The 14,601-nt window shown below is 38.7% G+C and overlaps 1 protein-coding gene across 1 annotated transcript in view; it reads right to left on the bottom strand.

Moving 5' to 3' along the window:
• LOC107662598 (kinesin-like protein KIF26A) overlaps nt 1–9,121 on the bottom strand; it is a 97,822-nt gene extending 88,701 nt beyond the window's left edge. The window contains exons 1-2 of the mRNA XM_016452672.1: nt 8,701–9,121; nt 6,566–6,802 (exon numbers count right to left, since the gene is read on the bottom strand). Coding sequence (XP_016308158.1) covers nt 6,566–6,802; nt 8,701–8,880 — 417 coding nt within the window. The 5' untranslated portion in view covers nt 8,881–9,121. The remainder of the gene's footprint in view (nt 1–6,565; nt 6,803–8,700) is intronic.
• Nucleotides 9,122–14,601: the final 5,480 nt, after the last annotated feature.

The following is a 14,601-nucleotide window of genomic DNA, read 5'->3' on the forward strand; positions in this document are numbered from 1 at the left end:
GATAGCAGGGATCACTGGAGTAAACATCAATAATGCAATGCAGTACTTGGCTCTCTCAACCCACCATTTCCTTTGGTTTATATTCTGGTTTTCCTATGGCAAGGGTCGGGTTAAAAGGTTAAGAGGAAGACAAGAGCAGCATGCATAAAACGTCCATCTCCCAATTTGGAGGTCTGAACCTCTGTGAGGTGAGTGAACCCAGGGCAGCCGCTTCCAGGCACACGCTGTTAAATATTATTCACACTTAACGTTTGGAATTAAAACGCTACTGGTTATAAAAAAGATAGCACATATTTCAAGTGAAATATTTTACATTAAAGTTTTAAATAATAAAAATATTATTCACACTTAACGTTTGGAATTAAAACGCTACTGGTTAACAAAGTCAAGGTCTTTCTGGATGGGGGTAAATGTTTTGAATTATATTATTTTCCTCTATTTTTGGGATATTTTTAGAAAAAAAAACTTGAAATTCTTACTAAATGTAATACTTTATTTCACTGCTTATTAATATTGGGAAAAAAGTCTGCCATGTTAACAGGTGTGACCAAAGTCATTTGCAACCAACATGCAGAAGCATGCAGGAAACCTTAGTTACATCCAATGCAACTTTCGTTTTATTAAAACATTATAAATATTTACAATTAAATTAATTAAAAATTTTAACTTTTATTGAAATTCCTATAACCATATGAAAGCAACATAATAACAAAATGTACATTTTTGAGAACTTGGCACATGTGTTTTAAACTAGATTTTTGAAAAGATCTTTTCTTTATACGTAATTGACCCATGAAATATTTTCACAACACGTTACTTTCAAATAACATTAGAGATACGTAACGAAAAGACAATTCAAGGAATCAGGTGTGGGTTGACGTAAAAATGTTCGACAGATGCCATTTTTCTTGTAGATTCTTGTAAACTCTAAGGAGCAGAATTGAATGAGAAACTATTAAAGGAGATAAAACTTGAGTGATTTATGGTGACTGATGTGGCATGTGCTAGGCAAACCTACCCTGCAGGGTTGAGAGTGAAGAAGTGGAGCAAGCAAATTGAACCAGGACTTCCAGTAGGCCTTCAACTCCACTTCAACCAGCCTTGCTTCTCGTGAGAACTGTGAGCTTTTCTCTTGTAGGGGTGTGAGGAAATAATTGTCCTCAGAATAAACATCTGAACAGTGCCTTTGGGCATGAAGTCACATTTAAAGTAACCTGAAAATTCAGATGAGCTCACAACAGTGTGAGGCTTATTGATGCATTTCTCTCTGTAAAGAGAGGACACATTCTTTAAAATAAACATTCTTGGCATTGATGGTTACATGAAGAACACTTAACATCCATGAAACCTTTCCAATCCACAAAAGGTTCTTTATAGTGGAAAAAACATTCTTCAGATTGTAAAATATTTTTCAAACTAAGAAAAAAAAAAAGGTTATTTTAACAACTGCTCATGACAGCATGAGTCTTACTGATCCATTTGACTCTAAAAGAGAAGTTACATGACTGTTCTTGGCATCTATGGTTCCATGGAAAACGTTTAACATCCACAGAACCTTTCCAATCCACAAAAGGTTCTTTATAGTGGAAAAAACATTCTTCAGATTGTAAAATATTTTTCAAACTAAGAAAACAAAAAGGTTCTTTTAACAACTGCTCATGACAGCATGAGTCTTACTGATCCATTTGACTCTAAAAGAGAAGTTACATGACTGTTCTTGGCATCTATGGTTCCATGGAAAATGTTTAACATCCACAGAACCTTTCCACTGCACAAAAGGTTCTTTATAGTAATAATGTTCTTTTTAGCAACATCATATGACCCCTTTAAGATTATTCAAATGTTCTTCACACTAAGAGAACATGTTCTTTTAAGAACTGTTCACTGAGAGGTTCTTTGCCGAACCCAAAATGGTTCTTCTAGGCCATTGCTATGAAAACCCCCTTTTGGAACCTTTATTTTTAAGAGTGTAGAACGTTTTGCTTTTTAAACTGTAATAGTTTTAAAATGTTGCATCCTTTCAAGCATGTCTACACCTTTTTCATAATACTTCTTTTGAGCCCTTGCATACAATATAACACCTGAGTGGCTTATGCAACTGCCAATTGAATAAAACAATCGGCCACCGCTCTGAATGATCTCCATCTTTATTGCCCAAGACAATGTACTGTAGTCTAATCAGGCGAGGTCCACCCATTCTCATACTTAGTTATGATTCTTATCCCATAGCAGCCTACCTCACTGACCTTTCACATGGCGGTTGCAGGCCCAATGTTGCTCATACGCACATATAGACACACAGCTGCAGGGGATAAGTGCTTGAAATGAAAACGGCAAACTGCAAATCCATCTAGCTTTGCTTTAGATGATCCTCCCATGGGTTTTCAGGACGTCTGGTCACAAGAGAGTTCAGGGAGATGACTGACAGCAAAGGAGAGCTAAGTATTCTCATTACAACCATCATCTAAAGTTTCACCCAGCATTTGAAGGATGGAGGGATGCAGGCCTTTTCGACCTGCCCAGTGAATGGACTTTAAACTTCTTACATGTCACAACAGAGAGCTTATAGAACCTTAGAACTGTAGTGGCTATTATAATTGATGACAGCCATTTCAGTGCCTCTCTTTGGACAATGGAGATTAAATAACGGCTGCCCCCAAGCGCATATTCATCTTATTAAACGTGATACCATATACTGTGTAGTCCTTCATCACAATAATGGGATTAGGAATGCTACATTCCAAACCACTAAATTGTTCTAAACCAGATGCGAATGGCCTTAAAGTTTGTTGAGTGATCTTGTAATTGAAGTGGACAGCCAGTGGAGTGAAAGAGGTTGACGTTAGACATCTCAGATTCATTCTTACAGGTTAATGGTAATCGTAGCCGGACATATGATTTAGGGTTAATGCTGGCCATTTTTAAATTGCGATTATGTGCTGGAGCTTTGCGACTAGTTAAGTACCAATCACTGTAGGCAATGAAGTCTTTGTCCATTGTCCCGTGTTAAGCTTCCAGGCATTCCATCCTCAGGCATTGTTCAGGTGTTAAGTGCCTTGACATTGAAGTGAATGAACTACTGAGGGGAGAGCTTCTTTATTGTTTGAAGAGAAGAGACCATTCCTCACTGATATCAGCCGAGGGAATCATTGGTAATAAATAATAAAACAAAGGATGGCGCAGGCTGAAAGCAAACCTGGTGAAAAAGAGTGAAGCCATTAAAAGCTGTGGGGCGTGAAGAAAGACTAATTGCCACCTGCAAGCGTGTGCTTGGCAGAAAACTGTAAATAAACGGCCTGTCACGCGGGGCTGCGATGCTGACCCCACATTTCCTGGAAGAAACCCAGTTCTGAACTAATTTTAAGATTTTAGAACATTTCAATGAGGAATACGTTTTTTGTGCACTTAACAATACATACAAGGTCGGTTTTCAGTTTATCCATAATTAAAATCACATTATAATTCATTACATCACTCTTGATGTTACATACATATCAAATTTAGATTAATCTGTATTGTACACATTTCACAGATCGACACAAAGTTTGCATATTAGCCTCAACCTTTCACAGAACTGGAAGGTACCTTTGGAAGGTACAAGTTGCTGGACTGAGCACTTCTAAGGATAAAATATTCATTCAGTTTCCCAAAATCTGAGAAGCTCGTGCCATCAAATCCATTTGCAGACCACTAATGTTGTGTAATTATTTTAATAAATTGTATCTAAAATTCAATCTTAAATTCAATCTAATTAGAATAAAATGGCATTAAAATACCACTAATAATACCTAAAATCCTAAATGTATTCATTGTGTGCATAGTACATAGTTTAATAAATTGGATTGTTTGATAAAGTAAGTAGAGAAAGTCTAAAGATAAGACATCATAAATGAGTCAGTATAGCAAAAGAGAAAGAGCGAGTGTATGGTAATACATGGATGGATGGATGGATGGATGGATGGATGGATGGATGGATAGTAGGGCTCCACGATTATGACAAAAATCATAATTGTCGATTATAGATAGATAGATAGATAGATAGATAGATAGATAGATGCCAATATTCAAAAGCCTACTTGAATGCCTTGCTCAAAACACAAAATCGGCAATTACACAGAAATAACTGACTGCTCCTTGCCAACACAAGCTGGCCGAGGATAAATGAGCTCTAGTATGAACCAGTGAAGTGCAGCTGGGTCATTAGGGCAGCGTGATATCTGAAACTTATTTAGTGCTGCGGTTCCCAGACTTTACCAGCAAACTGAGAGCAATTTTCATAATGAACATGTGAGGGGGAAGCAGGTGTGAATCGCATTTGAAAATCAAGAATAATGAAAACTCGATCAATTTAAGCCTACAGGCCACCCACACTTTGGTAGAAGCCGATAAACAGTAACCCTCTGTAGCTTCTCATCTAGAACCATATCGCTTGAGTCTCTAAGTTCAGGTCAGGTATTCACCACACATCTCTAGCTGGACAAAGCATCCTTTCTTTTCCCAACTGCAGGGAAAGCAGGACTCCCATAGCCAGTGCTTCCAGAGTCTCATTAAGTCGGCAGTGGAGCCGATAGAGGTGTAACCTCTCCGGTTTGACCCCATGGCTTTATCCCCCACACCTGGAGCGGACCACACAGGGCAAACAGCCAGAGTGAGCGAGGCAGCCAAATTTGTGATGATTTCAGATAACCACCGCTGATGAGAATGAGCGAGTATATTAGCAAGCTCTGGAAGTTCTAACCAAATAACACATCTTAGGGTGGGACGAGGTCATACGCATCCACCAACATCGATGCACACCCACAAAAACCCTCTCTTTATTCCCTGAGGTAACCTGGAGAGAAGGGGGGGGGGGTTCAAAGAAAACCGGAGGGCTTGTAATCCTACCTAAGCATGAGATCTCTCTTGAAACACAACCACAAAAGAAAGCGAAGGGAGGGGGAAAACCTGAGGCTAACCCAAGCAGCAAGTCAGACAACAATAAAAAGTCGACAGCTTATATTTAACTGTGGTGGGAATTTGGTGAGGTGTATACAGGAACACTTTGAATACATGATGAAGGTCAGCTGGGTCTGCACTTCCTCAAAAGACTGCGCAGCGAGTCTGCTCAACTGTTTTCTCCCCCCAATGTCGACGGACAAGGAGGGAGATAAGCATTGTTTCCCAAAACAATGGGCCACTTCCAATAGCCACAGACTCTCAGAGATTGGCACTCGCGCACTGTGTGAATACAGTGTGTGAAAGTAAGAAAAGCTATTGAAAACTCTAGAAACGGAAGGTTGTGAGAAAAAAATAAATGTCTTGGCTTTAGGAATGAGCAGATAGACTGTGAACACTCCAAACAAACAATGGCGAGTGGTTTTGTAGCTTCAGTTTAACAGCATTCATCAAAACATAACGCAAGGGTGGCGATCTGGATGGTTTCAATTTTTTGTGAGATTTATGTGAGATTCAAGTAAAACTGCAAAGCCAGACATTTGAATACTGCCATTAAGGTGGTGCTCTATCTATTTATCTATCTAATTCAGAAATCCAAAAATGGCTGTTTTTATGAGTGAGTCATTGAGTCATTCACTCAAGCAATTAATTCGAAATTAACTAAGGGACTCTATTTATGAGTGAGATCAACATCAACGCTCATGTGATATTGCTTAACAGCACTAAAAATCTACACTAGAAATGTAACCTCAAAGTTGATAAGAATTCCATATGAATTTCTGTTTCATTAAATTTAGTGCTACTTTAATAGTTAATTTTTCATCCAGATTGCTCTCTATACATCATGCCCATCCACTTTCTGCACTGGCAGGCATAGGAGAACATTGTGCCACACAGCTGAGCTTGTCATATCTCACTCCAACCATCCCACTCAAGGCTTGATGAGGTTTCATCACTGTTTTGACCATACATCAAACATCCAGCAATGAGCATTTCAAACAGCATTTTGTGTTGAAGCCATGATCACAATTTTATCCAAGCCTATGTGCATTTCAGACTGAATATGATTTCAATGCATTACTGATTGTTCTAAAGTGCAACAAAGCCTATAGTTTGAAAAAGAGGTCACTGAAATATTTGCTTTCTGTGCCGATATATAGTAAAAAGATTAACCTTTTGATGACTTGGTGAACTTTGTGAATAGGGGCCTGAATAGGATATCGGTTTTCTGATAAGGGAGTCATAAAACTACAAAGACAGGGCTCATTTTAGTCAACTTTTCATCAGATCATGAGGTTTGACAAAATGGCCTTTAAGAGGCATTCAATGCAATGCATCTGATTTATGTGAGGCTTTCACAATGCTTTGAAAAGAACAGAGTGACAGAATGAAACAAGGAGAACTTCCAGAGCTTTGAAGCTCAAGTGAAAGTCAAGTGCTTCTTGAAACTAACAAAAGGTTCTTAGTCATGCAAATGCTGCATGAATCAAAACCGTTCCCTGAAAGATAACATTATAAGTCTAAATAAGTACTACAAATGCTACAAATAGCAAAGCAACTGATCTCCCCTGTCTTGGATGTCTTTGTTTGCTTTGCAAAGGCACTGAAATTATGTTTCTCACTCACTGACCTTAAATGAAGCAGGGTCGGACAGAGCGAGGGCTTGTCTCCTCAGTTCCGCAATAGTCATCTGACATTGCTTGCACAGATCTGGCTTAGTCTCGTCCCTGTCGGATTCAGAGATGCTCACGGCTCCTGCGCCTTCAGGTGGGGGTCTGTTGGCACACCTTTCCTCCTCCGCTGACAATCTCTTCCTCGGGCTCAGCTCAAGAGAGAGTGAAGACTCTCCGCTCGAACAGCCTTCCACCTTTATGAAAGACAGCAAAATCAAGATGCAGAAAGACCCCATATATATATAACATCTGTCAAAAACAGCTAATTATAAATGTAGACCATCCAGATTACAGTTAACTGCATATTACTTATTGTTTATTATATTAATAACAATTCTATGTAGCTTTACTTTTTTTAATATACACGTAACATAAAAGTGTGATTTAACTTTCTAAACTTGTTGCAAATTACTTAACAACAACGCACAAACAGCAAGCTTGGGGATCCAAATAGAATTGCTGTAACTTCTCAGCATCAGCTGTTTATTAGAGGACTTACAGTTGACCGGCTGATCTGGAACTCTCCTTGCGCATTCCCCTGTGTTAAATCCATCATCTCGGGATAAATGATCAAAACGCGGACATCTAGTGCAGTTTATTGCGTTTCTATTTGTCTACACACATTGATTAGGAACACAGTTCATGGATAGTCAGTGGGAGCGCAAAGGAAAAAGCATAACTCAATTCCCGTGGAGTTTTGCTTTGCTTTAGTTCCATGACGACGCGCGTATGCGGGAGTGAAGTTTTACTGCTGTCAATGTGCGCGGCTCGGTCACTTGGTTGGAGGGGTGGAGCTGCAGCATTCAATAGATGTTCAGACACTGTTATGCTGTTTCAGAGAGTTTAGACTGCGTTTGCACAAACAAAACGTGAAAATAAAGTTGATTTCAATGAATTAGCGAATTGATAGTTTAATGAATGCTGTGTTTTGTAATAAGGGGTGTGCGTTAAAGAACTGAGTAACTCATGTAAACTAATCAAAATGTTCAGACTGTATAAAATCTCCATGTACTGCATGTCTGATAACGGTTCATACTTTTTTTTTGTATTATTGTAAGTAACAGCCTCTACACTCATCTTACCAATTTGTATGTCTGATAAAAAGACAAATAAAAAAAAATGCTTCCAACATAAATTGCGTCATCTTTTATGTTACAGTTCACTTGTGTCGACTGTGAGATTACGGGTCTGTTGGAGTCTTTTGCTTATTACTCTGGCGCCACCTTCTGGTATTTGACTTAACTGCACCTTGCAAATGTGTGCAATAAATTGTGGGAATGTTTGAATATTTAATTACTCATCTCTAAATATTTTATGTTGATGCGGTATATGCTGGGATCACGTGACATTAAATTGCAACCCAAATACTGTCAATCTCCTGCTTCAAACAAAAAAAAAAGTCCTTTGTATGTGACAGCGCAACTAGTCCAATAAACTACCAATAACGAACCATTTAACGTGGGCGAAGAAAACTGCTAAATCTGCTGACAGAAATTTGGCTTTTTTTGTGACCGTCTATAATTTGTGTAGACTCTAAACTCATCACTTAATCTCTAAAAGACTGTTTCAGAACCTTTATTTGAGCATTATTAATTGTGTGTTTTATGTGCACCTTAATAGTGGTTTATTAACGCATCAGACTGATGTTTTGGCTTTAATTCTTTCTTATTTTTATGTTTTAGACGGAAAACTTCAATTTAGTTGTAGTACATTTTTATAACTGAGTTGAATTACTGAAATCTTATGATCGCTGAAAAACTAATCGAGCACAAAGTTCACTATCGGATGAAAAATGTTCAAAATTAAGGGCTTTATCTGATATACTTAATGTATTGTAATGTAATGTATTTTGGATGTTTTTAGGGAAGTTGCTAAAAGCGCCATTGGCGGATGAGAGCTGTTCGTGGTGCTGAAATGAACAAACCGCTACACATTATAACCAATGAAAACTTAGTATTCATATTTGCGAACCCCAAAATATCATAGCCTTAAATAGTACAATATGTTTTTTAAGCAGAACAACCCACGTGTTGTCTAATGAGCTCTACATGCGTCAACTTGTGGAGTCTTTTGTCCGTTCTCAAAGGCTTACCTTGGCTTTTCGCTTTAAAAGGTGACTAGTAAATCCAAAAATGATGTCAGCATCCACGAAAAACGTCCCCAAGTCAATCAGGCTGGGCTTCTGCTTGTCCGACCCAGATGACCCATTAGAGTTTTGTAAATCCATCGTGCAGCTGCGGATATATTTCCTCGCCCAGCTTACAGTAAACATACAGAAGTCATCGCAGCGCTCTGGAGTTCCGAGTCATTTTACAGATGGTTCTCTCTGATTCCAAAGCAGTGTCATGGTCTTATATCCAGAGGTTCCCTCTCAGGTACATCCAACTGTTGACTCATTTAGATCGTCCGGTTTCTGTTCCAAATTACTTGCCGCATATAAAATCATACATCCAAATGTTGACACTCGTAAAAGCACGCAAGAACCCCATACAATCCATAAATGATCCATGCGCTCCTGGCATACCTCCTTGTGGGATAGTCTGTCCACGCCTTGTCTTGTCTACACTGCAAGTCTAGGAGTGAACTCGCGCGAGCCTGTTGAGGAGACTACCTTGAACAACTCCACCTCCTCTCTCTCTCCGCTCTGACATCCTCGTGGCTAGTGTGTGGTCCCTCTTGCGCTTGATGCTCATCCAGTGTGCGCTGCTCGCTGCAATTCCTCGCAATTCCTCATTCAGTGCAGATAAGGGTGCTTAAATAATGATTGCTTCATTTTTTTATTCAATTTTTTTTATGAGCCTCAGTTTTCAGAGTTTTTACATTTGATGAAAAAATTTACTCACACTCAGGCCATCTTCATCTGAACAGATTTGGAGAAATGTAGCATTACATCACTTGCTCATCAATGGATCCTCTGCAGTGAATGGGTGCCGTCAGAATGAGAGTATGAAAAGCTGATAATCCAAGTAATCAAGCAAGACTTATGCCCATCAATTAATGTCTTGTGGAGTGAAAAGCTGGGCGTTTGTAAGAAACAAATTCATCAAGACATTTTTTAATATAAAACCGTTGTTTCTGCTAAAATATGAGTCCTCCATCCATAATTTGCTTTCTGCAGTGAAAAAGTTGTCTCTTCTGAATCAGGAACAAGTGAAAACAGCCTAAAACAGTTCTAAACAAATATGTTGGTGGATTTTGATGTGATGTAATTTTGAACAGATGATGGACTGGAAGAAGCGTTATCATGGATTCACTGGAGGAAGTGTTATGGATTATGGTATTCGGGCCAGAAGCGACTTTAAATTTAAAACGTCCTAATGACGAATTTGTTTCAAACAAGCAGCTTTTTGCTTCAAAAGACATTATTTGATGGATTGGAGTCGTGTGGATTACTTCTGATTTATTGTGATGTTTTCATCAGCTGTTGGGACTCTCATTCTGACGGCACCCATTCGCAAAGGAACCATTAGTGAGCAAGTGATGTAACGCTAAATGTATCCAAATCTGTTCCGATAAAGAAACAAACTCATGTACACCTTGGATGGCCTGAGGGGGGGAGTTATTTTCAGCAAACCTTCATTTTTAGGTGAACTTTTCCTTTAAAACTTATGTTTATAATGAGATCCCATATATAATTTCGATGATGGACTGGAAGAAGCGTTATCATGGATTCATTGGAGGAAGTGTTATTATGGATTATGGTATTCGGGCCAGAAGCGACTTTAAATTTAAAACGTCCTAATGACGAATTTGTTTCAAACACGCAGCTTTTTGCTTCAAAAGACATTATTTGATGGATTGGAGTCGTGTGGATTACTTCTGATTTATTGTGATGTTTTCATCAGCTGTTGGGACTCTCATTCTGACGGCACCCATTCGCAAAGGAACCATTAGTGAGCAAGTGATGTAACGCTAAATGTATCCAAATCTGTTCCGATAAAGAAACAAACTCATGTACACCTTGGATGGCCTGAGGGGGGGAGTTATTTTCAGCAAACCTTCATTTTTAGGTGAACTTTTCCTTTAAAACTTATGTTTATAATGAGATCCCATATATAATTTCTATGAGAGGTTTTGATGGAACGTGTGTGCAGGAGACAATATAATCTTCTCATATTTTAATAGATAAACACAGATAAATATGTCATATAATTAACTATTTTATTAATTAATTTACACCGTTTATTTACTGGAAAGCACGATCTAGCTTTAAAATTACAACTGTAATCTAAAAGTAGAATGATTGCGCTTATTTTTATTTACTTTTTTAATTTTTTTATTTTTTTCGTTTCATTTATTTATTTATTTATTTATTTACGAAATACAATTTTTTTTATAGCTTTGTTGAGTGGCGATTTCAAAGGCTCATTTCAAAACTTGCCATTATTTTTGAACGCCAGATCCTTCAACGCCAAAGCGGATCCACCAAAAGGCTCCCTGGTGCGTGTTTTCCGAGCAGCCGAATGCAAAACCATTCAGCTTAAATACGAAGCTTAATGCGCTAGATAACGTCGGTTATTTGCTGGGCTTTGAAAGCCGAACACAGGACATTACTGCTGCCCTCTTAATAAAAACTCTTATCTCGAGCATACAGAGGAGCATGCTGTAGATAAGCAGGCAGGCATTATTGCAATAATAGCCTATACTCGTTCCTGTAGACTGTCTTTTGAAGGAGCGGGGTTTTGTCGGTCCGATTAAAGGGAATTAGGCAGTTGACTGTTGACAAGTCTGATTGTAAATTGGAAGTGATCTTGGCCCAATACACAAAGACGTGGGTTGCATTGATAGCCAGCGCGTGCAAGCAGTGTTTCAGATTAGTTTGGATGGGGAAGGTGGTCGCTCATGCATTAGACCTTTAAGGCCTCATGATTACAATCCATTGTTAAGATGATTTACCACGTACACAAGCCTTTCTCTCACTCTCCTCTCCGGGATAGCGCAGGGTCATCCCGACACGATCATGAAATTCCGCAGATCGGGTCTCACGGGAGTGCTGCTAGACATCTGCTGCCCTTGAGTATGTGCGCAAATCGCTCCGGGCTCCTCATTAAGACTGTTGAAATATCTTCCACTCTAACTCAAAATACTGAGCTCCGCCAGTGGGGTGCAAGACGGAACGTTTAGCGAATTTTGCCGCTATTAGACGCGCCTCTGAGATCAAGAAGAAAGAAAGCGACTAGCGCCTGGGAGGATTCGGATAAACAGAATAACTGATTGGACTGAACGCTCATGAATTATTTATCAACAACAAGGGACAGCAAAATATGGTTCCGTTGAAGCATTCGAGTGGAGCGAGTTTTTGGAGTGAATTATAGGAGGAGCCATTAAGGCACAAACGAAAGATTGGCGGGATCTTGAAAATTGCATGTGCGTATTGAAAATTACACGTTTTAGTCAAAGTGAATATTTTCATCTGGCATTAAAATGATACAGAAAAATCGCGACAAAAGTCGCCTGTGGTAGCTATAGCAACAGTATAATCCGCATGAGTAGTTTCTGTTAGTACATCCATCATGATTAATATTCTATAGGCCTATGCTAAAAAAAAGTGTAGAAACAATTAGAAATTGCTAGTCATTTCCACAAACAATTAAAATAAATGGCATAACACATCAATTAAATATAAAATTCTGAAATAGAAAAAAATAATACTTTTCTTGTAAAACGTGCTTAAATCATCTTTGTTTTATATGCTACTTCATAGATCATTTTTATAGTGTAGCAAATTGTTGAAAAATCAATTTGATGTTTAGCTGGACGCTAGGGGCGCCAAAGGACGACAAAACAAAGATTACGTTCAGAAACAAAATAAATAAATCAAACCAGCCTATGCTGGTTGGCCGGTCTTAGCTGGTTTAAACTGGGCATAACTGGTTTAAAGTGGTCAAGCTGGTCTCCCAGCTCCCAGCTGGTCATTCAGCTAGTTTTAGCTGGTTAGTCAGCTGGTCTCCCTACCATGACCAGCTAAAGTGGTCAAAACGCCTCTAAAACCGCTATAACCAGGCAGGCTGGAAGACCAGCTAAAACCAGCCAACAAGCTTAGGCTGGATTCATTTTTTTTTTTTTTAAGCAGGGAAATGATTCAAAATTCCTTGTTTGTTTGTTTTTAATGACACAATGAAAGCAGTTGTATAATCTGCAGCATGATCAAATAACATTTAATAGTTTTGCCCTTTTTATTATTAAAACGATTGTACTGTTATGTAAACTGGCATGCTCTTTGATATTTTGTCATTTGTTTTGCTCTGTCTCTGGCATGGGTTAATCTTAAAGGGATCCCTTTAATTTGCAATTCATGAGATGTTTCTCCAGTCCCCTCTATTTTGCCCCTCTTGATTACAAGACACATGCACAATCGATTTGTCCACAAACAGTCTGATATGTGTACAGTGGGCGTGTGATGCACAGCTTGGAGCCTCTCTGTATGCTTTCGTCGGACTCTTTAATTAAAAGCAGGGTCACAGGTCGGTCTTTTGCCTGCTTAATGAACTGAGGAAACTGTTGAGACGCGATAATTGTGACTAGCTATTGATTTGCATGACAGTTTGTGCTCATCTGTGTTTGTTCGCTCTCGTTACCTAGTCGTGCCGTTGTCAAACCTTAAGACAAAGTGTTAAATCTTAAGACTCGGACAATTTAATCATGTGGTCAAGCAAAGACCGAAAATGGTCCCCAAGAGACTTAAGAGCTTCAGCACCACGGACAGCACACCACTGACGACACACACCGCAGCTACCGGTCAGTTTGGTGTGTGACCGTCCTGTCACCCTTTAGATGGGGAGAGGGTTTTGAGGGGGCACGAAGCTTATATGTTTATAATGAATAGGCTAAATGAAAATACGTGTTAAGCAGCTGATTACAAGTCAGTGTTAGAAGTATTAAAAGTTACACAGGGAAACACAAGATGGCACAAGAGAGAAAGACTTTAAAATAGAGGTTTTAAATGTATTTAATGTGTCAGACGGGCTCATACACATGATGTAAAAAATATATAATAATAATAATAATAATAAAACAGATAAATGAATAAAAATGCAGAAAAAAATGTAAAAGGAAACTGTAATAGACTGTAATTAGGACTAAGCCTATACCAAACCCATTGCTAGTAAATTTCACAAACAGTTACAAACAAACAGCAATTAACACATTGAATTAAACGTGAAAATCCGAAGTAAACTGTCACATTGGTGGTCACATTGTCAAGTAATTTGTCCCAAGTTTAACTGTAGGTTAGAACATGCACCTCTAAACCTCAAAAATTATTAAAAAATTCAGTCCAACCTTTACGCGAAAGAGAGTGAGTGCGTCAGAAGAATACACTTCGAACTATATACTTCAACCTTAAAAACACAGCATGTCTTTAGCGTCAGCAACAACCAATACTTAAAATGAGAATATTTTACTCCTTGTAACAATTGAAAGTGGGTAAATGATCCCATCTCAAGCGTTTGACTGGCACCTGCTTAAACATTTGAAAAGCTGTTAAACATGTATAGAGCTAAGGAATCGTCACAAAGCATATTATCATGTCATCTTTGTTCTAGTGTCTCCCTGATCAAGTGGTCCTAAACATTTCACAATTTTGAGATAGAACTGTTGAACTGTTAAGAACCACTGCACCAGAGAGACCAGAAGAGAGCCGACGGCATCCACATCTGAAGCTGTCCAGGACCTCCTCTTCAGCTACAGCGGGGCTGTCCACGCAGGACGTGTTCCTTGCGTTTAAAAACATCACGACGGAGTGGAACGGAAACTCTTAATAGTTGAATTGTGTTTAACGTAAAAAAAAAAAAAAAAAAGCAACGCTCATGGTAACGCAACGCTTACAGCCTGACAAGCAGCTAGATGCAACGGCAAAGTCATAGACCAACAACAATAAAAAATAAAATAAAAACACCTGGTGTGTGAACGACATCTTAACGTAGCTTGCGCCATAACTTCGGAAATGTATTTCTTCTTTAAAAAGCAATCTCTTAATAAAAAATATCTCGTG

The sequence above is a fragment of the Sinocyclocheilus anshuiensis genome, unplaced genomic scaffold (assembly GCF_001515605.1).
Source record: "Sinocyclocheilus anshuiensis isolate Anshui unplaced genomic scaffold, SAMN03320099.WGS_v1.1 scaffold715, whole genome shotgun sequence".
NCBI classification, from domain to species: domain Eukaryota; kingdom Metazoa; phylum Chordata; class Actinopteri; order Cypriniformes; family Cyprinidae; genus Sinocyclocheilus; species Sinocyclocheilus anshuiensis.